The 25,007-nt window shown below is 44.5% G+C and overlaps 1 protein-coding gene across 6 annotated transcripts; it reads left to right on the top strand.

The window, feature by feature from the left end:
* The first annotated feature begins 3,529 nt into the window (after positions 1 to 3,529).
* LOC149751132 (uncharacterized) lies at positions 3,530 to 20,687 on the top strand. 6 transcript variants are annotated; one of them, XM_089927657.1, is made up of 8 exons: positions 3,530 to 3,990; positions 4,099 to 4,392; positions 4,470 to 4,539; positions 4,699 to 4,743; positions 4,835 to 4,914; positions 5,180 to 5,366; positions 7,463 to 7,503; positions 8,791 to 12,046. In XM_089927657.1, the coding sequence occupies exon 8, from the start codon at positions 8,792 to 8,794 to the stop codon at positions 12,041 to 12,043; it is 3,252 nt and encodes a 1,083-aa protein (XP_089783783.1). In that variant the 5' UTR covers positions 3,530 to 3,990; positions 4,099 to 4,392; positions 4,470 to 4,539; positions 4,699 to 4,743; positions 4,835 to 4,914; positions 5,180 to 5,366; positions 7,463 to 7,503; position 8,791; the 3' UTR covers positions 12,044 to 12,046. The 6 variants fall into 6 exon arrangements, 3 of the variants coding, with proteins under 3 accessions (XP_089783783.1, XP_089783784.1, XP_089783782.1); XM_089927658.1 differs by having other exon boundaries at positions 3,532 to 4,392; positions 4,712 to 4,743; XR_016398600.1 differs by lacking the exon at positions 8,791 to 12,046 and adding an exon at positions 8,134 to 8,512 and having other exon boundaries at positions 3,550 to 4,392.
* Positions 20,688 to 25,007: the final 4,320 nt, after the last annotated feature.

Below are 25,007 nucleotides of genomic sequence, written 5' to 3' on the forward strand. Positions count from 1 at the left end.
TGAATCAACAGACCACCTACTACTGAATTGCGCATTCTCGCAACCTATATGCGTTGGTGTGGTCCCTTGTCACGTGGGACTTGCATCATTTAAAAAAAAAAAAAAAAAGATGGTAGTTTCAAACGGCCTGGCTTAAGAGTGCGGTAATCACCAAAAACCAAGAAACGGGCCGGTAGAAACAATGAAAAAAAAATCAAGAAGAAAATTGAGAAGAAGGAGAGAGAGAAAAAAAAATACTACTTTTGGTTCGATAGTTGATTTTATCTATATTTAGCTAAAATTTTAGTATATTATTTTCGATATTAAGAGCTACAGATTGAATGGTATGGATCTTTGAAAAATTTTCTCTATTGATTATTTCAAATATCAACACTTGATGAGATTTATTCTCTATTTTACTATTTATTGTTTAAATTCGTTCTTGCCCAAAATTAAATCTTATTGATGTCTAGAGAAGACCTATTATAATCCTATTATTCTAAATAGTGGAAGATTTTAGCTGGATTAGGTTCCGTAATTTTTTTTCCTTCATATCGAAGGGTTTTCTATATAATAAATTGTATTGTCTCTTGTTTGTGGATTGCTTAATATTTTGCTTGATAATTACTGATGTAAAGATTATTCTTACTTGGTGAGTGATATCCCATTTAATTACACGAAAATAAAGAGGGAGAAAAAGTTTGCGGCACCATTATTTCTTGATTATATTTTTCTAACAATATAGAGGAAGGTCACTCAAACTCTTTGATTGCTGGTTTTCAGGACACTATGAACAAACTTTGGATTGACTGGAGAAAGGGCCTACCAAAAACAATGAAATCACCATGGGACTGCCTTGTTTCAGTGGTAAGCTAGTGCATTTTGAAAGAGCGATGTTGTTTGTTTGGAAGGTAGCCTAGGATTGTCTGCCCACCAGAGGAGTGTTGGCTTAGAGGGGTGTGAGTTTCGCCCCAAGCTGCGGGATCTGTTAAGAGGAGGAGTCTATATTCCATGTCTTGTTCGGCTGCTAGCAGGCTGCTCTGATTTGGGAGTGCGCATCAGGTTCTTCTGATCTATGTCGGGGGCGGGCGTCGTTCGAGGATTTTTTGAACTTCCTGGTGGAGTCCTCATGACGGCCCGACCGGCTGGAGTAGGAGATTAGGGCGGCTTATCTGGCTTACTACTGCTGGCTGGATAGGAACGCCCGGTCTTTGAGGACAGAGGAGCGCACCCATGTGCGGTGGTGGATAGGGCCCTACGTCATGCGGCAGAGGTCCTTGACATTTTTGCATCGTCGTCCCTTAAGTTGATTAGGAAAATCTGGGGCTCTCACTTCGCTCTTGTAGCATCCAGGATTACGCTCGTCTCCTGGGAGCCTCCACCCCCTATCTTTCTCAAGGTAAACTTCAATGGCAGTGTCACGGCGGGTGGATGCAGCGACGCCGGGTTTGTTATCAGGGACCAGCAGGCCAGATTAGTGGTGGCTGGGGGCTGGCACATCTTCGACCAGACTGTCGTCGGGATCGAGGTCAGAATCGCTTGAGAGGGTGTTTCCTATGCGAGACGGGTGCTGGGTGCGGATCACATCATCCTTGAGCGAGATGCTGCCATGGTGATCGAGGAGATTCTAAGTTTCGGGCAGTTTGGCTAGGAGATTCGATTGATCTACGATATTCGCCGTCTCCTAGGTAAATATGCTGCATACTGGGCTACTCATGTGTACAGGGAGGCCAACTGTGCTGTGAACTAGGTGGTTTTCTATGTAGCCAATCATTTTGGAAGTGTTATCTGGGAAGTCACGACTCCATCCCGTCTCCTTTGCATTTTCTGCTTCTTTCTGACTCTATGGGCTACACTCACACCCGTTGTGTGTGAGGTGCTGATGTACCAAAAAAAAAAAAAGAAAGAAAGTGCGCAAGGGCAGCCACTCTCGATTCGAAGCAAACTGCCATGGCAAAGTTCTCAACCAAAGTATTTTCCTCTTAGAGAGTTGGACTTCCATTCTCTTAGAAGGAAAAAGAAAGGTATTTCACACTTGCTGGAAAAGATCAAACCAGTTATTGCAGAGGTGACTAACTAGAAAAGCAGGATAGTTATCTTCAATAGGTCGCCATCTTTACTGGTGGAAATGTTTCTGAAGGTTTTCTGTGGATGGTTGATGGGGCTCTCTCAAAGCACATCTTCCACTCTTTTCTTCCTAAGATTTTTTTTTGCAAACCAAAGGTGTCCTAAGATTTAAACTGGTATTCTATTCACGCGCCTTTGATGAATGGAGGTAAAATTGAAAGTGTTGCCGTTTCCGTACCCAGGCGATCATATAGCTTCATGTGGGCCAACCGATGCTATGGAGTAATATTTCTGTTCTTATGCCAGTTGTTTTGAAGTCACCAAGCATGGCAAATTGACTCTCCAGTATCAACATCAGGTTGGCTTGTATTGACCAGCAAGTCGCATATCCCGGAACGAAACTTTTGTTCATTGTCCCCCAGAGATGTAGAGTTGTCGACGGTGATCGGAGAAAGTTGGCACGGTCAATTAGTTATTAAAGCTCTTCTCTCTCTGTACAGGAAAAAACGTGCGGAAGACTTCGTTTTTTTTTTCTTTTCTCGTTCACCCAGTATTCAAGTCTCGGTACTCCTCTTTCCTGGGTACATCGTGCGAAAATTCTTCGACTGTGTGTAGGTGGCAATGCAGCATGAGTGCAACTCTCTGTTGCCTGGATGGGGAACGGATGTAAATCTTGGTGCATGCACAAGATTATTTGCCAGCCGGGTTGGTCGTCCAAGAGTACGTAAAATGCTTGATTGTGTGAACAATAAAGCCACCTCTTTTGAATACTCTCCGCAGAGATGGATTTTACTTTTTATATCGGACCCATCGTAGACCTTTTTCTGTTTTTAACTAAAAATTATTGGTTGCGTTGCCGTAAAATTTTGACCCGAGGTTGAGAAGTTATTCGGCTCAATTCGAGGTTGGCGATGACCAAACTAAGTGAGATCGGATGAAACCGAAGCAAATATGAACGGATCACCTTCGAAACTAATCTGCAAGAAGTCTACTTGCTAGAAAATTTCAGGCAGAGCATCTTCCGACACTGAAGTCAAAATAATAGAGCAACGGTATGGAAGGAAAAAAATTTATAAAGAAAAATCTCCAAAAGAGCTTAACTAAAGATTCTCGGGCCACCCTTTAAATAGGGTAGAATATCGATCCGTTATCTGATTTAGCGCAACGTATCTTAAGCATAAAGTAACAGTTGGTTGCATGTTAACAACATGGTAACTGTCATGCATGAGTATGATAAAACTGCAATTACGCTGATCGCGCATTGATTGCAGTATCGCTATGACTACTGATCTTTATTACACTACAGGAAAAGTCGATTTTACCGATGCTTTTTTGCCGACACTTTTCACAAGCGTCGGCAATTTTTGGTCTAGCGTCAAAATTTGCCAACGCTTGTTACAAGCGTCGGCAAAAAACGACGCTAATAAGCGTTGGGGTAGTCGCCGGCTTAAGACGACGCTAAAAAGCGTCGCCGGAAATCGCATTGTTATTCCGTCCCCCGCATGAATATACTTGGAAGAGCACCAATTGGAGAGTCTGAGATTGCCTCCTTCCCCCCCGCTGTTCACAGTCTTTTAGCAAACTCCCCAATCAATCGCCTCCAGCGCCGCGCCCCTACGACATGTCTATAAATCTTTCTTCCTTCCCCTTCTCTCCCACGTCTCCTCCTCCTCTTTCTCCTGCCCCCCCTCTTCTCCCTTCTTCTTCTTGTGCTCTGTCTTGGGTTGCAAGAAGCCCCTGCTTCTCGCGAGAAGCGCGGCGTCTCGCCGTATGCCAAAAGAAGCGGAGGAGAGCGGCGGTCTTGGTGTCGGCGTCGGCGAGGAAGATGACGATAGAAGAGATAAAGGAACAGGAGGTCGAGGAAGCGCCGCCGCTGTTGAAGGATGCCGAGGCCAACTCCAGGCCTCGACGCATTGCTCTCTTCGTCGAGCCCTCTCCCTTCGCGTCCGTATTTCCGCCCTCCCTCTTTCTTTGATTTTTTTTTCTTTGATGCTTGATGACTGCTGCTGTGCTGGAAATATACTGCTGGAGGAGCTGCTGGTGATGTGCCAGGTGGAGACGGCGGCGGGGCTGGCGGAGATCGAGGCGATCGCCGGCGTCGAGGGGGTCGACGTGGTGCAGATGGAGCCGCTGGATCTGAGCGCGAGGATGGGATCCTAGGAATCGGAAGGTGAGGGATGCGATGAAGGATATCATATGAAGATGAGAAGGATATCTGTGGGATCCTAGGAATCGGGCGGAGAATGTGAAGATGCACTACAAGAAAATGTGTGTTCGTTTAATGCTTTCTGAAGAGATCTCGCTTGTTACTTGCCCTCCAGATTATGTATATAATAAGTTTACAAGGTCAATTTTCTAAACCAATTGGCTATCTTGGATTCTGAACAAAACACTTGAAAATACTAATGAGATTTCATGAACAGGCCTTCTAGTGTTCTTGAAGGAGCTTATGTTCAGTGGGAAATTGAGCTACTTGGCTTTGAAATGCCTAAGGTAATGAAGCTTCTTAAGTGCTCCAAACATCTGGAACTTTTATGTATTGTGGTCCTTCCCTCTGTTATGCTAAAAAAAAAAAAGGGGGATTCTTGTGAATTTTGAATTGATTGTTTTAAATTGCTTAGAACCTCTAATATGTGCTTTGATCATCTTCAGATTCTTTTGACAGAGGAAATCTCTAGGTCTCCGCGTGAGCTGAAGGTACTCACTAGGTTCTCATTTACATATTGATTCCTTCCAGTTTCAGCTCTTGGCTACATCCGAATTTTAGCACACCTATTATTTTGTTTAGGGATGTTGCACTCTTGCAAGGGATCGTTTCAAAAGCCTTGAGAAACGGGGTTTACTTGTCCCAAAAGCTAAAAGGAGCAGGTTTGTATTGATTGGCTATTGTGTCTTCTGCTCCTGATCGCCCCATGCAACATGTAGTCTTATCTCTATAATTTCCAAATGGGAAACAAACACTAATTAACACATACCACACCAATAATCTTTTCTTCAACGTACAGTATCTAGTGTGTTTGCCATAAATTTTTTTTTCAGAAAAAAGAACTTAGTGCGCCTATTTGCTTATTTACTGATGTCAATTTTTTATCAGGTATTTTCATCTAATTGTTGCATTTTGTTTACCACGCAGAAAGAAGTAGACATTGTTTATGGCCGGATCACATGGAATACAGTGGATATGCAATGGAGGGGCCTGCTCAAGTGAAGCATGAGATTTTGGTTCTTACCTTCTCGGTCAATGTAATATCTGATTTCCTTCCTGAGTACTGTTAGAAGCAATATGCAACAGTGGATGGTGGAATTTGAGTACGCTTCAGGTCTGATGAAAATTTACATTCGTATTTTTATTTTTTTTTAAAAAATAGCAATCCCGACGCTTTAAAGCGTTAGTAAATAAAAGTTGTGGCACGCCTACGCCGACGCTTTAAAGTGTCGGCCCGAATACATGTACCGACGCTTTAAAGCGTCGGCGAAAATCCAAAACTGGGCACGCTTTGGGCTTTCCTGACACTTTAAAGCGTCGGCGAATATGGTTTTTGCCGACGCTTTTATTAGCGTCGACAAAGCCCTGTTTTTGCTGACGCTTTCTCTTAGCGTCGGCAAAAACCGGACCCATGCCCACCTGCCCGACGTCTGACCCACGCTTTGGGGTGCGTGGGCTAGAAATTCGCGGACGCTTAAAAGCGTCGGTAGAGACCAAAAAAATCGCCGGAAGATATTCTTTCTTTTGTAGTGAACAGATGGAACGGTCTTTGAGGTAGAGGACCTTGAAGTTAGTTTAAGATTAGTTTGCCGATCCAAACCTTAACAGGCAATTGTGATTGCTCATGGCCCAATCCAAGCCGTAGGCGGTGCCCTCCCTCTTTGAGAAACAAGGCCCGCGGGAAGGAGCCTCAGATGTGAAGAGTTGGATCAACCATGCGCCTGGTGGGGCGTTCTTGTAAAGAGGCCTTAAGCATCAATTACTTGTTCTTGGAATCCTTGGGTTGGGTCAATTATCTCCTTGATGGAGCCTTGATCTTTAATTACCTATTTTTTTAAGGCACGATTACAGGGCTTTACAATAAATATAGCTCCCAACATCTACAGTTAAACATATTTCGCGATTGAGTTGATACTTCTCAATCAGATCCCCAATAACTGAATTTAAGTGTTTAGCAATATAGAAGACTATCCAGTTCACTGCATTGTTCAGCTTCCTATAAATATAGTGTGAAGACTCGAATTGGGCCCGTTCTAGGGCCCAACAGACTGAAGTCGGCAAGGGGTGCCGACTTCAGCTGGGTCATCGTGGGGGTGACCACGATGACCACGCCGGCCGAACGGCCAGCGAAATCACCGCACCACCCCCTCTTCCCCTCTCTCCCTCTCTCTCTCTCCCTCTTTCTCTCCTCTGAGAGCCTCATCCGAGCCCCATCCCTCCCCACCCCTCTAAAAATTTAAGCTTTTTCCTCTTCCGCCGGAGCCACTGTTGTCGCCGGAGCCGCCATCGCCGCCGGAGAACCCACTCGTCGAAGACCGGAGGTGAGCAAGACAACATAGATCTATTTTTTTTATGAATTTAAAGGAGAGAAACGATGGAAAATCAGTGGGTTTTACTTCCCCTGTTTTGGGGAATTTTCTTTGTGAGATTCGGCCGGCCGACGGCGGCCGGCCGGGGTCAATCCGGCCGAGATGAGTTCGGCCGGAGGTGGCGAACGGGGGTCGGGCTTCCTAGCCCCGACCTCCCTCTCTTTCTTCCTTTTCTTCTTCTCCTTCTTCTCTTCTTCTTCCCGTCTTTCGCCGCCCGTGAAGGTGGGATGGCCGACGGCGGCTGGCCGAGCGCCGCCGACGGCGGCTGGCCGAGCGCCGCCGCCGAGGGCCACGGTCGGCCGCCGAGGGCCGACCGGAGCCACCAGCCACCCCCCCCTTCTTCCTTTCCCTCTTCTTCTTCTTCTTCTTCTTCTTCTCTTCCTTCTTTCTTCTTCTCTTCTTCTTCTTCTTCTTTATTCGGCCTGGGTGTTTTTCCTCGCTTTGAAATCCGTGCTTTATTTGGGAACCAAATCTTGAACCGGGTTTATATTGTGAACCGGTTCCACCTATTTCATGAATGGATTTTGTTATGGTCTGATCAGACCTGGTTTGGTTTGGGCTAGAGAACTGTTCTTGGGCTGAGTTGGGCCTGATTGGATCTGTGGGTTGGTTTGGATTGGGCCCGAAATCTGATCTGAACCTGTTATCTGGTTTGGTTCAATGGGGCCTAATCTGTGTTGGGCCACAATTGACTTGGGTTTAAAGGGTTCTGATTTTAGGGTCTATGTTTGATCTTAGGGGCCCATTCTTGGATCCATGAACTTAGGAGTTTAAGGGTTTGAAAAATTGTTTAAATTATGTTTCTTAGTTAATTAAATAATTAATATTTATGTTTAACCAGGGGTTCGTGAATCTGTGGCAGGGATTTTTAAGCGATCCCAGGTAGGTGACCTATTGCTTTAAAGTAGAATTTTAACATGTATCTTGCATATATGGATGTTATGATTTATTATTGGCATTATGTATTAGAATTAAAATTAAGTATTTAATTTCATAAACTGTTATGTACTTTACTATTGGGAGTATGATCATGACTTGATTTGGAAAGTTGATTATTGATTTTTAAAATCCGCGTGACTATAGTCTAGGCCCCGCCAATGGGATGATACGTTGGCCCTGTCGACTTGTACTGAGGAACTAGTTCCGACACCGCGACCACCGGTGATAGAATAGTGGCGGCACAGGGGTGCGTTTTGCTCTTCGGAGCGGCTCAGTGGAGCGTGAGTTTGGCACCAAGGGGTGCGGCACAGTGGTGCGTTGGCTCAGTGGAGCGGCTCTTCGGAGAGTTGTATTGGCACTTCGGTGTAACCATGCCACTGGGTGATGTGGCCGTAGTCATGCGGTGGAGTTATTTTGAGTCTCGGATCGGGTTTACGGATTGTCGTGTGAATTTTTGGATTCATGAGTTTTAGCTGCTTTTTATATGCATCATGACATGTTATATGACGACTTTATTGCATGATGTTGCCTACTGAGCTGTTAGCTCACTCCTACTATTTACATTTTTTACAGGTGATGATATGTGACTATGGGGATTACGGGGTGGAGTGATCATGATGTAGTTAGCTAGTAGATATTGACTTTTTCTTTTGACTTATGTATATATGGACATTTGAATTGAAAGTTGGAATTTATCTTTGTTTAGCTATTGATGTGGAATCTGATTCATCTGCCTTGCGTGCCTGCGGGGTCCGCCCTGCAGGTGCGCGGCGTCTGCTCGTGCCCCGGGCCCCGGGTTCGGGGCGTGACAGATTTATTGGTATCAGAGCATAGGTTAAAGATCACTAGGGACATTAAAACAAAATCATAATAAATATAATAATAAATAATAATAATTAAAAAAAAAACTTAGGAATATAGGGACACATGTGAAGAAATGAGAGTGGGGTAGAAAATCTTATGGGTCGGTGAACCTAGCACTGATGATGTGTATTCGGAAAAAAAAAAAAAAAAAACTTAAGAATATAGGGACACATGTAAAGAAATGAGAGTGGGGTAGAAAATCTTATGGGTGGATGGATCCAACACTAATGATGTGTTATTTAAAAAAAAAAAAAGAAAAGAAAAGAAAGGGAATATAGGGATACATGTGAAAAAATGATAGTGGAGTAGAAAATTTTACAGTGGATGGATCTAACCCTGATGTTGTGTTATTTGTGTATGTATCAGCATGCCGCCCCGCCGTGCACGTGTGGCACCTCGCCGCCTGATCGAGACTATCGGGAGTGATCCAGCCACTTTTCATCCGACTGAGAGAGTCCAGGAGGATGAGGCTGATCAGACAGTACTGGATGGACCAGATCATGGCCAGGAGAGCAGGATGGGAGGTCCGACCCAGGTGATGGAGCTGATCAGAGAGGTTGTTGGGTTAGTCCGACAGCAGAGGGGACCACAGCAGCTATTTCCCTCTGCTAGTTCTTCAGATCAGGGGAGGAGTATAGCAGAGTTCAGGAAGTTAGCTCCTCCGGCCTTCAAGGAAACTACCGATCCCCAAGAGGCCGAATGTTGGATAGATGAGATGGAGAAGGCCTTCAGGGCCATGGGTTGTACTGAGGAGGAGAAGATCAGATTTGCCACCTATATGCTTCAGGACCGGGCTCATCATTGGTGGGAGTCTGTAGAGAGGACCATGATGCAGGATGCAGGATCTGTGACCTGGCCGGGATTCCGCATGGCCTTCTACTCCAAGTATTTTCCTTCCAGTCGTATCAAGGAGCTGGAGAGGGAGTTTCTGAGCCTCTCTCAAGGGAGTATGACTGTGGAGGACTATGAGGCTGAGTTTGATCGGTTGTCCCGTTTTGCACCATCTCTTGTCCAAGACCCTAAATCTAGGATGAGTAGATTTGAGGAAGGACTGAGGCCTCGCCTGCGTCAGGGTTTAGCTGCTGTTCACTCGACTGATTATGATGACCTAGTTGACAGAGCTAAAAATATGGAGATCATCTGGAAGGAGACACAGGATGCTCAGAAAGGGAAGTCGAAGAGGACCAGGGACTTTGATTCTGACGGTGAGCGGCATCTGCGCCGACCTATGCAGTTCCGTCCAGGAGCAGGGCAGCGAGTTCCATATGGGAGGACTGTATCGGATTGCAGGGGGATATCAGGAGTGTGCTTCAAGTGTGGCCAGACTGGACATAGAGCTGTTGAGTGTCGTCAGACACGACCTGGTATTGGAGCATGTTTCAGGTGTGGTCAGCAGGGCCACCGGATAGCTGAGTGCCCTCAGACTCAGACTTTTTCTGGAGTTTGTTTTGGGTGTGGTCAGCCGGGTCACAGGATTTCCAGTTGTCCTCGTACTAGATCCGCACAGAGGCCACCGACTTCTGTAGCTCCTCAACGACAGACTTCCTTCACTCCAGTACAGGCTACCCAGTCAGCTGTCCCCAGGCAGCAAAGGGGAGGAGGATCTCGTACCCAGGGACGAGTTTATGCACTGACCCAGCAGGATGCTCAGGCATCCAACACTGTAGTGACAGGTACACTGTTGGTATCTTCCACTTATGCTTATGTGTTATTTGATTCTGGTGCTACGCATTCTTTTATCTCATCTTCATATGTGCATAAGTGCGATTTACACTACTCTTCCTTAGAGAGGAAATTATGTATTAGTACTCCAGCTGGGGGTACGATGACAGTTAGTCAGATCTGCATTTCCTGTCCAGTACTAGTTGAGGGTAGAGATTTGAGAGCTAATTTGATTGTTATGAATTTACGTGACTTTGATGTAATCCTGGGTATGGATTGGTTGGCTGCATACCACGCTACCATAGACTGTTTTCTGAAGAGGGTGACTTTCCGGATCCCGGGTACTGATGAGTTCAGTTTTATGGGTGATGACTGGGGTGTCTCTTCTCAGGTAGTGTCTGCTATGCAGGGCATAAGATCTCTTAGAAAGGAGTTTCCCATCTTTATGGCCGCAATTGCAGATTCTGAGCAGTCTGAACAGAGAATTGAGGATATACCAGTAGTCAGTGAGTACCCTGATGTCTTTCCTGATGATCTGCCTGGCTTACCTCCTGATAGAGATGTCGAGTTTGCTATTGATATAATCCCTGGTACTGCACCTTTGTCTAAAGCTCCTTATAGAATGGCCCCTGCTGAACTAAAGGAGCTGAAGGACCAATTACAGGAGCTATTGGATCTAGGTTTCATTCGACCTAGTGTCTCTCCTTGGGGTGCTCCAGTATTATTTGTCAGAAATAAAGATGGTAGCATGAGACTGTGTATTGATTACCGGGAAATTAATAAAGTGACTATTAAGAATAGGTACCCTCTACCCCGGATTGATGATTTATTTGACCAGCTTCAGGGTGCTCAGGTATTTTCCAAGATTGATCTTCGATCTGGATATCATCAGCTGAGGATAAAAGAGTCTGACATAGCCAAGACTGCCTTCCGTACCAGGTATGGACACTATGAGTTCCTTGTGATGCCTTTTGGTTTGACTAATGCACCAGCAGCGTTTATGGACCTGATGAACAGAGTATTTAAGCCTTTTCTGGATAAATTTGTCATAATATTTATTGATGATATTCTGATATATTCAAGGAATCAGGCAGAGCATGAGCATCACTTGAAGATTGTTTTGGAGACTCTGAGGCAGAATCAGTTGTATGGTAAATTAAAGAAATGTGAATTTTGGTTGGACAGGGTGATGTTTTTGGGGCATGTTATCTCTAAGGATGGAATTATGGTTGCCCCAAAGAAGATTGAAGCTGTGGTTGATTGGAGCAGACCGAGTAATGTGTCTGAGATTCGCAGCTTCCTTGGACTAGCCGGTTATTACAGAAGGTTTGTGGAGGGCTTCTCTAGTATTGCCGGACCCCTGACTCGACTCACTCGCAAAGGAGTGAAGTTTGAATGGTCGGATCAGTGTGAGAAGAGCTTCAAGGAATTGAAACACCGTCTAGTATCAGCACCTATTCTGACCCTACCAGTCACCGGTACTGATTTTACCATTTACAGTGATGCTTCCAAGAAGGGTTTGGGTTGTGTATTAATGCAGAATGAAAAAGTTATTGCTTATGCCTCCCGACAGCTCAAGCCCTATGAAGAGAATTATCCCACTCATGATCTTGAACTTGCAGCTGTAGTGTTTGCCTTAAAGATCTGGAGACATTATTTGTATGGAGAGACATGCCAGGTATTCACTGATCACAAAAGTCTGAAATATCTCTTCACTCAGAAAGAGCTGAACATGAGACAGAGAAGGTGGCTGGAATTGCTGAAGGATTATGATTTATCTATACATTATCACCCTGGGAAGGCAAATGTGGTAGCAGATGCTCTAAGTAGAAAATCTTCAGGAAATGTTGCAGCCTTGATTACTACTCAGAGAAATATCTTGGAGGATCTGAGGAGGGCAGAAATAGAGGTATATCTGCAGGATACTACCTTGAAGTTGGCAAACTTGCGAGTCTAGCCTACACTCATTGACAGAATTAAGGCAGCGCAAGTGGATGACTCTCGGCTCCAGAAGATCAAGAAAGATGTTGAGTCTGGATCTCAGCCTGATTTTCATATACATGAGGATGGCTCATTGAGGTTCATGGGCAGAGTTTGTGTTCCAGATGATCCTAGACTGAAGAAGAAAATTTTAGAGGAGGCTCACAGTACGGGATATACAGTGCATCCTGGTAGTACAAAAATGTATAGGGATCTGAAAGTTGTGTTCTGGTGGAACAATATGAAGAGAGAGATTGCCCAGTTTGTATCTCAATGCTTAACTTGTCAGCAAGTTAAGATTGAGCATCAGAGACCAGCTGGTATGCTTCAGCCCCTGCCGATCCCAGAGTGGAAGTGGGAGCATATTACTATGGATTTTGTGTCAGGGTTACCTCGTACCCTCAGAGGTAATGATTCAGTCTGGGTGATTGTAGACAGATTGACCAAATCAGCACATTTCCTAGCATTTAAGACTGGGATGACACTAGAGAGATTTGCAGAGTTGTACATTGAGCAGATCGTGCCGCTGCATGGAGTTCCAGTATCTATAGTGTCTGACAGAGACTCCCGATTTGTGGCTCATTTCTGGGGCAGTTTGCACAAAGCTTTGGGGACCACTCTTAGCTTCAGTACAGCTTTTCATCCACAGACAGATGGGCAGTCCGAGAGGACCATTCAGATTCTAGAGGATATGCTGAGAGCCTGTTCTATTGATATGAGGGGTTCTTGGGATCATCATTTGTCGTTGGTAGAGTTTGCTTATAATAATAGCTACCAGGCAAGTATTCAGATGGCTCCTTATGAGGCGTTGTATGGTAGGAAGTGTAGATCACCTATCTGTTGGGATGATGTGGGGGAGAGGAAAATTCTGGGTCCAGAAATTATTCAGCAGATAGTGGAGAAGGTTCAGCTGATCAGAGAACGACTTCGGGCAGCTCAGAGCAGACAGAAGAGTTATGCTGATATCAGGAGGCGGGATCTGGAATTCCAAATCGGAGATCATGTTTTTCTCAGAGTGTCCCCTTCTAAAGGGGTAATGCGATTTGGAGTTCGGGGTAAGCTCAGCCCGAGATATGTGGGACCATTCGAGATTCTCGAGAGAGTTGGAGCTGTTGCTTATAAGCTGGCACTTCCACCTGCTTTATCGGGGGTCCATTCTGTTTTCCATGTCTCTATGTTGAGAAGGTATATTGCTGATCCAAGTCATGTGATTGAAGTAGCACCTTTACAGCTCCGTGCAGATCTTTCTTATGTTGAGCAGCCTATCCGTATAGTGGATAGGAAGGACCAAGTTTTGAGGAGGCGCACGATTCCTTATGTAAAGGTGCAGTGGAGCAATCACAGTGAGAGAGAAGCTACTTGGAAGCTGGAGGAGGAGATGAGAGAGAAGTTTTCTGTCTTGTTCTCGGATTGAGGTATGTTTTAATTTCGAGGATGAAATTTTTTTTTAGTTGGTTAGAGTGTGAAGACTCGAATTGGGCCCGTTCTAGGGCCCAACAGACTGAAGTCGGCAAGGGGTGCCGACTTCAGCTGGGTCATCGTGGGGGTGACCACGATGACCACGCCGGCCGAACGGCCAGCGAAATCACCGCACCACCCCCTCTTCCCCTCTCTCCCTCTCTCTCTCTCCCTCTTTCTCTCCTCTGAGAGCCTCATCCGAGCCCCATCCCTCCCCACCCCTCTAAAAATTTAAGCTTTTTCCTCTTCCGCCGGAGCCACTGTCGTCGCCGGAGCCGCCATCGCCGCCGGAGAACCCACTCGTCGAAGACCGGAGGTGAGCAAAACAACATAGATCTATATTTTTTATGAATTTAAAGGAGAGAAACGATGGGAAATCAGTGGGTTTTACTTCCCCTGTTTTGGGGAATTTTCTTTGTGAGATTCGGCCGGCCGACGGCGGCCGGCCGGGGTCAATCCGGCCGAGATGAGTTCGGCCGGAGGTGGCGAACGGGGGTCGGGCTTCCTAGCCCCGACCTCCCTCTCTTTCTTCCTTTTCTTCTTCTCCTTCTTCTCTTCTTCTTCCCGTCTTTCGCCGCCCGTGAAGGTGGGATGGCCGACGGCGGCTGGCCGAGCGCCGCCGCCGAGGGCCACGGTCGGCCGCCGAGGGCCGACCGGAGCCACCAGCCACCCCCCCCCCCTTCTTCCTTTCCCTCTTCTTCTTCTTCTTGTTCTTCTTCTCTTCCTTCTTTCTTCTTCTCTTCTTCTTCTTCTTCTTCTTTATTCGGCCTGGGTGTTTTTCCTCGCTTTGAAATCCGTGCTTTATTTGGGAACCAGATCTTGAACCGGGTTTATATTGTGAACCGGTTCCACCTATTTCATGAATGGATTTTGTTATGGTCTGATCAGACCTGGTTTGGTTTGGGCTAGAGAACTGTTCTTGGGCTGAGTTGGGCCTGATTGGATCTGTGGGCTGGTTTGGATTGGGCCCGAAATCTGATCTGAACCTGTTATCTGGTTTGGTTCAATTGGGCCTAATCTGTGTTGGGCCACAATTGACTTGGGTTTAAAGGGTTCTGATTTTAGAGTCTATGTTTGATCTTAGGGGCCCATTCTTGGATCCATGAACTTAGGAGTTTAAGGGTGTGAAAAATTGTTTAAATTATGTTTCTTAGTTAATTAAATAATTAATATTTATGTTTAACCAGGGGTTCGTGAATTTGTGGCAGGGATTTTTAAGCGATCCCAGGTAGGTGACCTATTGTTTTAAAGTAGAATTTTAACATGTATCTTGCATATATGGATGTTATGATTTATTATTGGCATTATGTATTAGAATTAAAATTAAGTATTTAATTTCATAAACTATTATGTACTTTACTATTGGGAGTATGATCATGACTTGATTTGGAAAGTTGATTATTGATTTTTAAAATTCGCGTGACTATAGTCTAGGCCCCGCCAATGGGATGATACGTTGGCCCTGTCGACTTATACTGAGGAACTAGTTCCGACACCGCGACCACCGGTGATAGAATAGTGGCGGCACAGGGGTGCGTTTTGCTCTTCGGAGCGGCTCAGTGGAGCGTGAGTTTGGCACCAGGGGGTGCGGCACAGTGGTGCGTTGGCTCAGTGGAGCGGCTCTTCGGAGAGTTGTATTGGCACTTCGGTGTAACCATGCCACTGGGTGATGTGGCCGTAGTCATGCGGTGGAGTTATTTTGAGTCTCGGATCGGGTTTACGGATTGTCGTGTGAATTTTTGGATTCATGAGTTTTAGCTGCTTTTTATATGCATCATGACATGTTATATGACGACTTTATTGCATGATGTTGCCTACTGAGCTGTTAGCTCACTCCTACTATTTACATTTTTTACAGGTGATGATATGTGACTATGGGGATTACGGGGTGGAGTGATCATGATGTAGTTAGCTAGTAGATATTGACTTTTTCTTTTGACTTATGTATATATGGACATTTGAATTGAAAGTTGGAATTTATCTTTGTTTAGCTATTGATGTGGAATCTGATTCATCTGCCTTGCGTGCCTGCGGGGTCCGCCCTGCAGGTGCGCGGCGTCTGCTCGCGCCCCGGGCCCCGGGTTCGGGGCGTGACATATAGATAACCTTAAAAGATTGCAGGATACTAATGATCCTCCTTATGTCCTCTAGAATAGTGTAGAAATCCTCAACATAGATTTCCTGATCAATTAACTAGCTGATAACCATCCAAGAGTCCTTACTAAGAATTATATTGGAGGCCTTTAGTATAATGACTGCATAAACCAAATCCTCCCGGGCTCCCTTCATCTCCACAAGAGGGACCACAATATCATATAGATGGCATTAAGGTTGACAGTATTATCCCGAATCGTTCGATTTGAGATGTATCGAGCCGTATCAAAAGCCATCCGATACGATTCCGACTTTTGGATCAAGAAACCAGCGAGGGAAAGGGAGAGGAAGAAAGAAAGAGAGAAAAATAGAGAGAGAAAGGAGGAAAAGGGAGAGGGAGAAAGGGAGAGAGTGAAAGGGAGATGGTAGCGGAGACTTAAAGAGACAGAGGGAGGGGGAGAGAGAGCTTTCGAAGCCCTCTCTCCTCCTCATTGCCCGAATATAGCCTTTATTGTGAATAGGGATGCAAATGGGTCGGGTCGGGTCGGGTCCTAAGTGACCCCAACCCGACCCGATTTTTTTTTCGGGTCCTAATTTTGGACTTGACCTGACCCGGTTGAAGATCGAGTCGCATCGGGTCAGGTCGGGTCCGGATCAGGTCTGGGTCCGAGTCGGATCGGGTTTGGGTCCGAGTCGGATCGGGTTCGGATCCAAATCGGGTCCATTTTCTTTGTGCTTTTGGGAAAGAATTTAGGCAAATCTAATTTGGTCATACCACAATTATGAGGTGCTGGGTGACCCATAAACTTGAAGGACTTGCAATTGACCTCCAGTCAGAGCAAATGACCCGTGACTTACTAACTAACTCGGTCTACAAGCCAAATTTCATATCACACTTTTTTATCTATATGACTGATTGGACGGAACTTGGTGTCTCGCAACTCCCCTCTCACGAGGGCAAAAAAAATCCCAGACCTTCCAAAATCCAATTCCATTGCAGAAAACTGGCACATGACCCATATTCAGTTCAGTGTTCCCTCACTTTCTCCCTTCAAAACTTAAAAGAAACAAAAACCAAAAAATAGAAGGAAAAAAAATAAAACCAGCTACCGAGACACCAGAGTTATCAACAGTGTAATAGATCGAGAGAGAATCCCGATGGGCCGAGGTTCCTTTGGATTCTATGAACCTATGCTTGTTGCTATCCTTCCACGCTCGAACCTGGCCTACTCCCCTTAGGGCTCTCTCTCTCTCTCTCTCTCTCTCTCTCTCTCTGGGTTCATTTGGATCGGGTCGGATCCATTCGGTAAACCCAGATCTGATACAAAAAATGATTCGGGTTCAATTTTCGGACCCGACCCGGACCCACGGATCCTAAAATTTGGATCGGATCGGGTCTATGCGGGTCGGGTCAGGTCAGAATGCGGGTCGACCCGACCCATTTGTAGCCTTAATTGTGAAACGAAATAGAGGCTTCGGCCCATATAGAGAGTGCCAACTTTTCCTATTACTTTTTTTAAAAAAATAAGTATTTTTGAAGAGATGGGTTAGTTGTCCTTAAAGAAAGAATTTTGATTCAAAAGTAAGTTGTAATACTTTTATTATTTACAAAAGTTTTATATTCTCTCCAGTATAATTTTCCTACAAGTGTTCTGTTGATTTTCAACTGGGTCCAAACTTTTCATGGCCTTGCATGAGGAAAGAGTCTCCGGAAGGCCGCCATGAGCCCATTCCACGGGAGACTGAGGAATCGACTTATAAACGTCGGCTATAGTATTTAATTTTTTTAAAAAAAATTGTTTAAAATTATACCCTTTCTTTTTTCACCTCTATTGTGAAGTTCAGGAACTTGCCGCTCCCCAAAATACTTCTTGTACTGCCAGGCAATTATCAACCCCTTCTGCAGCACAAGAAACCACACTACAAGGCCAATCAACTAGCCACTTTAAAATAAAAATAAAAAAAAGGAGAAAGATCGCAACTTTGTCCTTTGCATCAGGAGAAGAACTGGGAGAGAAGAAAAGACTGTGAGCGGAGAGAATACTGTCGAGGTCCGGGATGCCGGAGGAGATGAAGGCGGCGCCGCTGGGGCCGAGCTTGACGCCGGGAACGGGAGGCGAGGCTGGGGCGGCGGAGGGGGAGGAGGGATTGCGAGAGAAGCTACTGCTGGTTCGTATGGGCCGGGGATTTGGGTCTTTGGCCGTCGCTATGCTTTCTCGGTGGTTTCTTCTTCATGCTTTTGGTCCTTTTTTAACAGAACGGAGTTCACCGTGAGGGCATTGCAGGCAGCGAAACAGATCCCGTAGCTTGCCAGGGCGGGGTGGCATCAGGCTCGTTTTTAGGGAAATAGATCCCGCAGTTTTTTCTTTAAAGAAAAAAAAAGAAGAAAAAGTGAAAGTAAAAGAGAAAAAATAAGAAAAGGAGAAGGAGAAGCAGGATTTGTACCATTCTTGGAGGGCTTGGAATCTTCAAGGATTCCAGTTCGAGTGGCCATGGCTGCTTTTCCCTAGATCACATGAGAAGTGGTGAGAGTGGAGGGTTTCAGGAGAGGGAAGACATTAGGAGGCGGTGGATTGATGTCGGCGCTAGAGGGAGGAGGAGAGGAGAGAAGATGAGGAGTTTACAAAAACTAGGGCATCAATCGAGAGGGGGCTGAGCGTCGTCGATTCCGAAGCTTTTCCGACGCTTTTTAGAAGCGTCGGTAAAGTTTGATACGGAACCAAAATTTTCCGACGCTTCTTTCTAGCGTCGGAAAAAAAGCGTCGGAAAATCTTCCTTTTCTTATAGTGTATGAAATTAATTTTGATTTCAACATCAATGGAATTGTTCCCAAGATCAAGCAACTGAAGCGTCGACCAAGTTTAAAATGAAATTGCTAATGGAATGATAAAATTGTTTGGGTGTGGCCATGGAAGTTATCACGGATGACACTCCTGAGAATCCATTGAAAGATATATCCAGGTGGACTAGACCCAAAATGTTTCTAATTCCCACATCAAGCTCTCCTAAGAAGGTGTAGCGGCTCGAATCCAGGACCTCTAGCTGCAATAGATGGAACGGTCTTTTAGGTATAGGACCTTGAAATTAGTTAGGGAAAGGAAATAAGATAAGTTTGCTGCTCCAAACCTTGAAGAGGCAATGGTGAATCCTGGGCTTATGGCTCAAGCCAAGCCGTGGGCGGTGCCCTCCCTCTTCGAGAAACAAGGGCCGCGAGCGGGAGGCCCAGACGTGAAGAGTTGGATCAACTGTATGCTTGGTGGGGCGTTCTTGTAAAGAGGCCGCAAGCATCAATTACTTCTTGTTGGAATCCTTGCGTTGGGACAATTATCTCCTTGATGGAGCCTTGATCTTTAATTACCTTTTTTTTTTAAGGCTTTATAATAAATATAGCTCCTAATGTCTGCAGTTAAATATATCTCTCAATTGAGTAGATACTTCTCAATCAGATCCCAAATAACTGAATTTAAGTGTCTAGCAATATAGAAAACTACCCAGTTCGCTATATTGTTCACATTTCTGTAAATATAGATAGCCTTAAAAGATTGCAGGACGATAATGATCCTCCTTATGTCCTCCAACATAGTATGGAAATCCTCAACATAAATTTGCTGATCAACTAACCAGCTGATAACCATCCGAGAGTCCCTACCAAGAATTACATTGGAGGCAATGACTGCATAAACCAAATCCTCCCAAGCTCCCCTCATCTTCGCAAGAGGGACTACAATATCATATAGATTGCATCAAGGTCGACGGTATTGTCCCGAATAGTCCGAATTGAGGTGTATCGAACTGTATCAAAAGCAGGACCGGCTCAGGCCTTAGGCGACTGAGGCGGTCGCCTAAGGCCCCCGACCCATGGAACCACAGCATAGTTTTTTTTTTTATTTTATTTTATTTTATAAGCCGGGATGGAAGTCTGGAACTCCTTGAGTCCTTGACACCCACCCATGACCCAGCGGACCGTAGCCTTCTGCGGCTCTGCCTTTCCCTTTCCCATCCGTCGCCGGTCTCCGATGGGCGATGGCTAGAGCCTAGAGTGACACTGTGACAGTCGTAGCTGGGCGCTGGGCAGTAGGCGAGGCGACGGCTACCAGAGCACCAGTACCGGGCTGCAACGGGTTATGGGTATTTCCTCCCTCCTTCGGACCTTCTCTCCCCCCTTCTCAGTTCTCCCAAATCCCAATCCCCCGTTCTCCAGTTTTCGGCAGACTCGCACCGTCGCACGCTCGCAGTCGCAGCACCGCTCCATCTGTCCTCGTCGACTCCGACGACTCGTCGTCCTCGGCTCCTCCGAGGCTCCGACCTCCGGCCTCCGGGCTCCGGGCCTCCGGCCTCCTCGCCTCCTCGGCTAGTCGGCTCCGCTCTAAAGTCCACCATCCTCGGTGGCTCGGTGGCTCGGTCCTCCTCCTCCCGTCCTCCGGCTCCAAGAAGGCAGAACCCGCCGGCCGGATCTCCTCTCCAGACTCCAGCTCTTGGACCGCCGGCTGGATCTCCTCTCCTGGCCGATGCCCGACGTCGCCGTCCTCGACTCCTCACTCCTTAGTCCTCCAACCTTCGGGCTTTAGCCGACGGAAGACCCGGTGAGTGGCTAGCCGCCGGCCGGATCTCCTCTGAGAGGAGACTGAGGAGTCCTCTCCAGATTCCAGCTCTCCTCATCGTCCTCGGATCCTCCGATCTCCGGGCTCCGCCGCTCCGGCCTCCTCCGCTCCTCGGCACTCGGCAGTCGGCAGCTCGGCTCACTCCAAGCCCACCGTCCACTGTGAGTCTGTGTCTCTGTGAGTCTGTCTCTGTGACACACTGACACTGCGTCACAGTGGACGCCGTCACTGCCCAGCCCACCGTCCTCTGTCAGTCCGTTGGACCGTGAGCATCCAATTTCCCACTGAAATTACTGAATCACTGTCACTGATCCCAATTCCCGGTGAGAATCTAATCCACCGTCCTCCTCTGTTAGCTCCTAAACTAGTTTACTTTACTAATTAATCTTTTGATCCAATTAATTTTTATTTAGTCAAGTTAAATTGATTTTTTTTTGGATCCAAATGTAGGTTGGTTGTGACTTCGGCGGTTTGGCCTCTTCTCGCCGTCGAGTTCGGCACTATTCGGCTTCTTCTCGACACAATTAAGTTCGGCACTACTTGTCGGACCCGAGTTTGTTTTTCTTGACACAATCAAGTTTTTTATATTTTGATTTATTTGTGGTGTTTTTTTAATTGCTTAGTTTGATAATATTATTTATAGATTAAAATGTCTAATAGAAAATATGACTGTGGGTATGAAAAACTCAAAAAAAAAAGAAAAATCGAAAAACTCATTCAATCTCAAAAAGGAGCTCTAGATAGATTTGTTGTTACAAACAAACAAAACACCACATTAAATTCAACTCAGGAATTAGCAACAGAACAGACATCCGAAATGGAGTTAAAAAATGAGATTACTAGTGAAACAATATCTAATGAAGAGCACAATGAAGAATCAGATAGAGATAAGATAAACAAGAAAAAAGATTGTGAAACTAGTTCTATTTCTACAAATTTTTATGATCCTGGTCAATGGAAAAATATTGATGCAAAATTTAGAGATCTAATGGTGGAAAGAGGTCCAATTAGAGATTATGATTTTCATTTTCCTAAGAATGAAAATAATAGACACTTCTCTACGATATATTACATTCGTAAGTTACCTAATGGTGAAAAATATGATAGAAGATGGTTAGTGTATTCGAAAGATTTGGATAGAGTATATTATTTTTGTTGTAAATTATTTAATTCAAAGCCTAGCATGAGTCAATTAGTCAATGAAGGAAGTAGAGATTGAAAAAATCTAGGTCTCAAGCTTAAAAGTCATGAAACAACTAATGAACATATCATTAGCATGAATAGGTGGATTGATTTAGAAGTGAGATTGTTAAAAAATAATACAATTGATAAAAGTCTTCAAGAACAAATAAACCAAGAGAAGGATCATTGGAAAAAAGTTCTATTGAGAATTATTGCTGTCGTAAAAAATCTTGCAAAAAATAATTTAGCATTTCGAGGAAAGAATGAAAAGATCTATCAAAGTAATAACGGAAATTTTCTAAGTTTTATTGAAATGATTGCAGAATTTGATCCAGTAATGCAAGAACATATTCGACGCATTCAACATGGTGAAATTCACAATCATTATTTAGGTCATAATATTCAAAATGAATTGATTCAATTATTAGCATCTGAAATTAAAGCTATAATAATTAAAAAGATTAAAGAAGCAAAATACTTTTCTATAATACTTGATTGCACTCCTGATGCAAGCCATTAGGAACAAATGACCCTAGTTTTAAGATGTATAGATACTTCAACAAGTCCAGTAAAAGTAGAAGAATATTTTTTAGAATTTTTAGAAGTAGATGATACATCTGGAAAGAGTCTTTTTAATGAACTTATAAATATAATAGAAAAACATAAACTTGAGGTTAATGATATAAGAGGACAAGAGTATGACAACGGATCTAATATGAAAGAAAAACATCAAGGTGTACAAAGGAGATTATTAGATATAAATCCTAGAGCGTTTTACACACCATGTGGATGTCATAACTTAAATTTAGTGTTATGTGATATTGCTAACTCATGTCCTAAGGCTATATCTTTTTTTGGAGTGATACAACGAATTTATACCTTATTTTCTTCTTCTACAAAACGATGGAAAATTTTACAAAATAATATATCCACATTAACTCTTAAACCCTTGTCACAAACACGTTGGGAAAGTCGTATTGAAAGTGTCAAAGCAATTAAAAACCAAGCTCCTAAAATAAGAGATGCCTTAGTTCAATTAGCGGAAACTAGTAAAGATCCTAAAACAAAGAGTGAAGCCACATGTTTAGCTACATATGAGATTGAAAATTTTGAATTTTTATTAGGCATGAATATTTGGTACGATATATTGTTTGCTGTTAACTCAGTTAGTAAGATTTTACAATCTGAAGACATGCATATTGATGTTGCTATAGATCAATTAAAAGGTCTTCTTTCTTATTTAAAAAGTTATAGGGGAAATGGATTCATGAATGCTTTGAATTCATCTAAAGAAATTGCAAATGAAATGGAAATAGAACCTATATTTCGTAAAAAACGTGTGATCCGTAGAAAAAAATATTTTGATGAAAATAATGATGATGAGATAACAAGATCAGCTGAAGAATCTTTTAGAATTGATTACTTTTTATATATAGTAGATCAAGCTTTTTCAATTCAAAATAGATTTGAACAATTTACCATATATGAAAATATTTTTGGTTTTTTGTTTAATTTTAGAAAGTTAAAATCTTTGAATGAAGATGATTTGAAAAAGTGTTGTCTTAATCTTGAAAACTTTTTAAAGCATGGTGAATATTCTGATATTGATGGTATTGATCTGTTTTCAGAGTTAAAAATTTTAAAAGAATTTTTACAAACAGAAACTAGTACCCCTATTGATATTTTAAGTTTTATAAAAAAAACAGATTCTTTTCCAAATGCATGCATTGCATATAGAATATTATTAACAATACCTGTAACAGTTGCTTCTGCTGAAAGAAGTTTTTCAAAATTAAAATTGATAAAATCTTATTTGCGATCAACTATATCACAAGAAAGATTAAATGGATTAGCTATATTATCGATTGAAAATAGTATTTTAATGGATCTTGAGTATAAAAGTTTAATTAGTAATTTTGCTTCTCAAAAAGCTAGACGAATTATTTTTAAATAAAAATTTTAAAATATTTTTATATTTATTAAAAAAAATTTATTATTTAAATAATAATCAAAAAGGCCTCTTTTAATGAGTTCGCCTTAGGCCCCCAAATGTATTGGGCTGCCCCTGATCAAAAGCCATCCGAAATGATTCCGACCTTTGGATCGAGAAACCAGGGAGGGAGAGGGAGAGGAAGAAAGAAAGTGTAATACCCCTAAAAAAAAAAAAAAAAAAAAAAGAGAGAGAGAGAGGGGTGGACGGGCCGGCCCGAAAAGACCGGGCCCATCCACCATATACGATCGTGCCTAGGGCACGATCGTGGGAGAAGAAACCAAAAAAAAAAAGGGGGGGGGAGGCGGCGGCGTCCGGCGTGAGGTCGATCGCCGGAGGAGACAAGCACCGGAGAGGAGATCCGGCCGGCCGCAAAGCGACCTCTTCCCTTCGTGAAGACTCCTCACAAATCGGGCGAAGAAGCTTGGGGATCCGAAGGTCTTCCTCTCCGATTTTGTCGCCGGAAAGGCCGCCGGAGCACCCCCATCGGACCGAGGTAAGCGTGAATCCTTCCCTTGCGTTTCATTTGCTAGCTTTTCGGGCGGTGTTGATGGGGATTTGGCCGGTGAGATCGTCGGAGAAGGATCCGAAACAGGGGTACCCTGTTTCGGCTTCTCTTTTCGGATCTTGCCGCCGGCCGCCGGTCGCCGGGATTGGCCGAGGTCCATGACGGTGGGGTGGTCGGGATATGGGAGATTTGGAGTAGGGCTCTAGGGCTTTGGTTGGAGATGGGAGATGGCGGATCCGAGGCCTTCCTCGTGATCCCGTCCTCTCCTCCTCTTTCCCCCGTCGGTTGGCCACCGGTGACGACGGCGGCGGCGGCGTGGGCCACCGTGGCTGCCGTCGGGTGGGGGGGGAAGCCGAGCCACCATCACGGTGGCCTTTCCGTGGAAGAAATGGAGGAAGGGGGAGGGGACAGTGTCGGTTTTGGGGGAAGAAGAAGAAGAAGGAGAAGAACTTTTCTTCTCTTCCTCTCTTGGTCGGCCACCATCGCCGGTGACAGTAACAGTAGCGGCCGGCGACGGTCCGACCAGTGGTGGCTGAGGGTTGGGCAGGTGGCGATTGTTGCCCTTGAATCAAAGAGATTTGAGGAAGGGAGATGTATTCCCAACCATGAAAAGAGAGGGATCATCCCTTTCTTTTGGTTTCTTCATCGGGACCGGCCATCATCGCCGGCATGGCAGCGGCCACGGCCGGCGACGACATAGGCCGGTGGTACAAGGGTGGGAGTCGGGCCACCCCGACTGCCCTAGATTTGGAGGGATTGAGATGTTTGGGGACCTGGTGATGGACCCCATAGTAGATATGAATTATGGTTTAGAATATTTAAATATTAAATGATTTAGTTTGTGATTTGTAATTGATGTTGTAGAGGAAGAGTCGGCGGAGCCAGGAGATTTCGATCAGGGGACTCAGCACCCCAGCGCGTAGGTTGTGATTCGGACCGTGTTTGAGTCAGTCTACAATTTCGGTAAGAATCCTTGTACGCCAATCCTACATGATATACATATTTTTGCACTATATATGTTTGATATGCTATGATCCAGACAAAGCAAAATAGTTTTATATTTAATTATATTTTGATCGTGTTGGCTTGTGGTTGGTAGTGTGATGGA

The sequence above is a fragment of the Phoenix dactylifera genome, chromosome 16 (assembly GCF_051530095.1).
Source record: "Phoenix dactylifera cultivar Ajwa chromosome 16, Ajwa_hap1_PhDact_Kaust_v1.1, whole genome shotgun sequence".
Classification (NCBI taxonomy): Eukaryota; Viridiplantae; Streptophyta; class Magnoliopsida; order Arecales; family Arecaceae; genus Phoenix; species Phoenix dactylifera.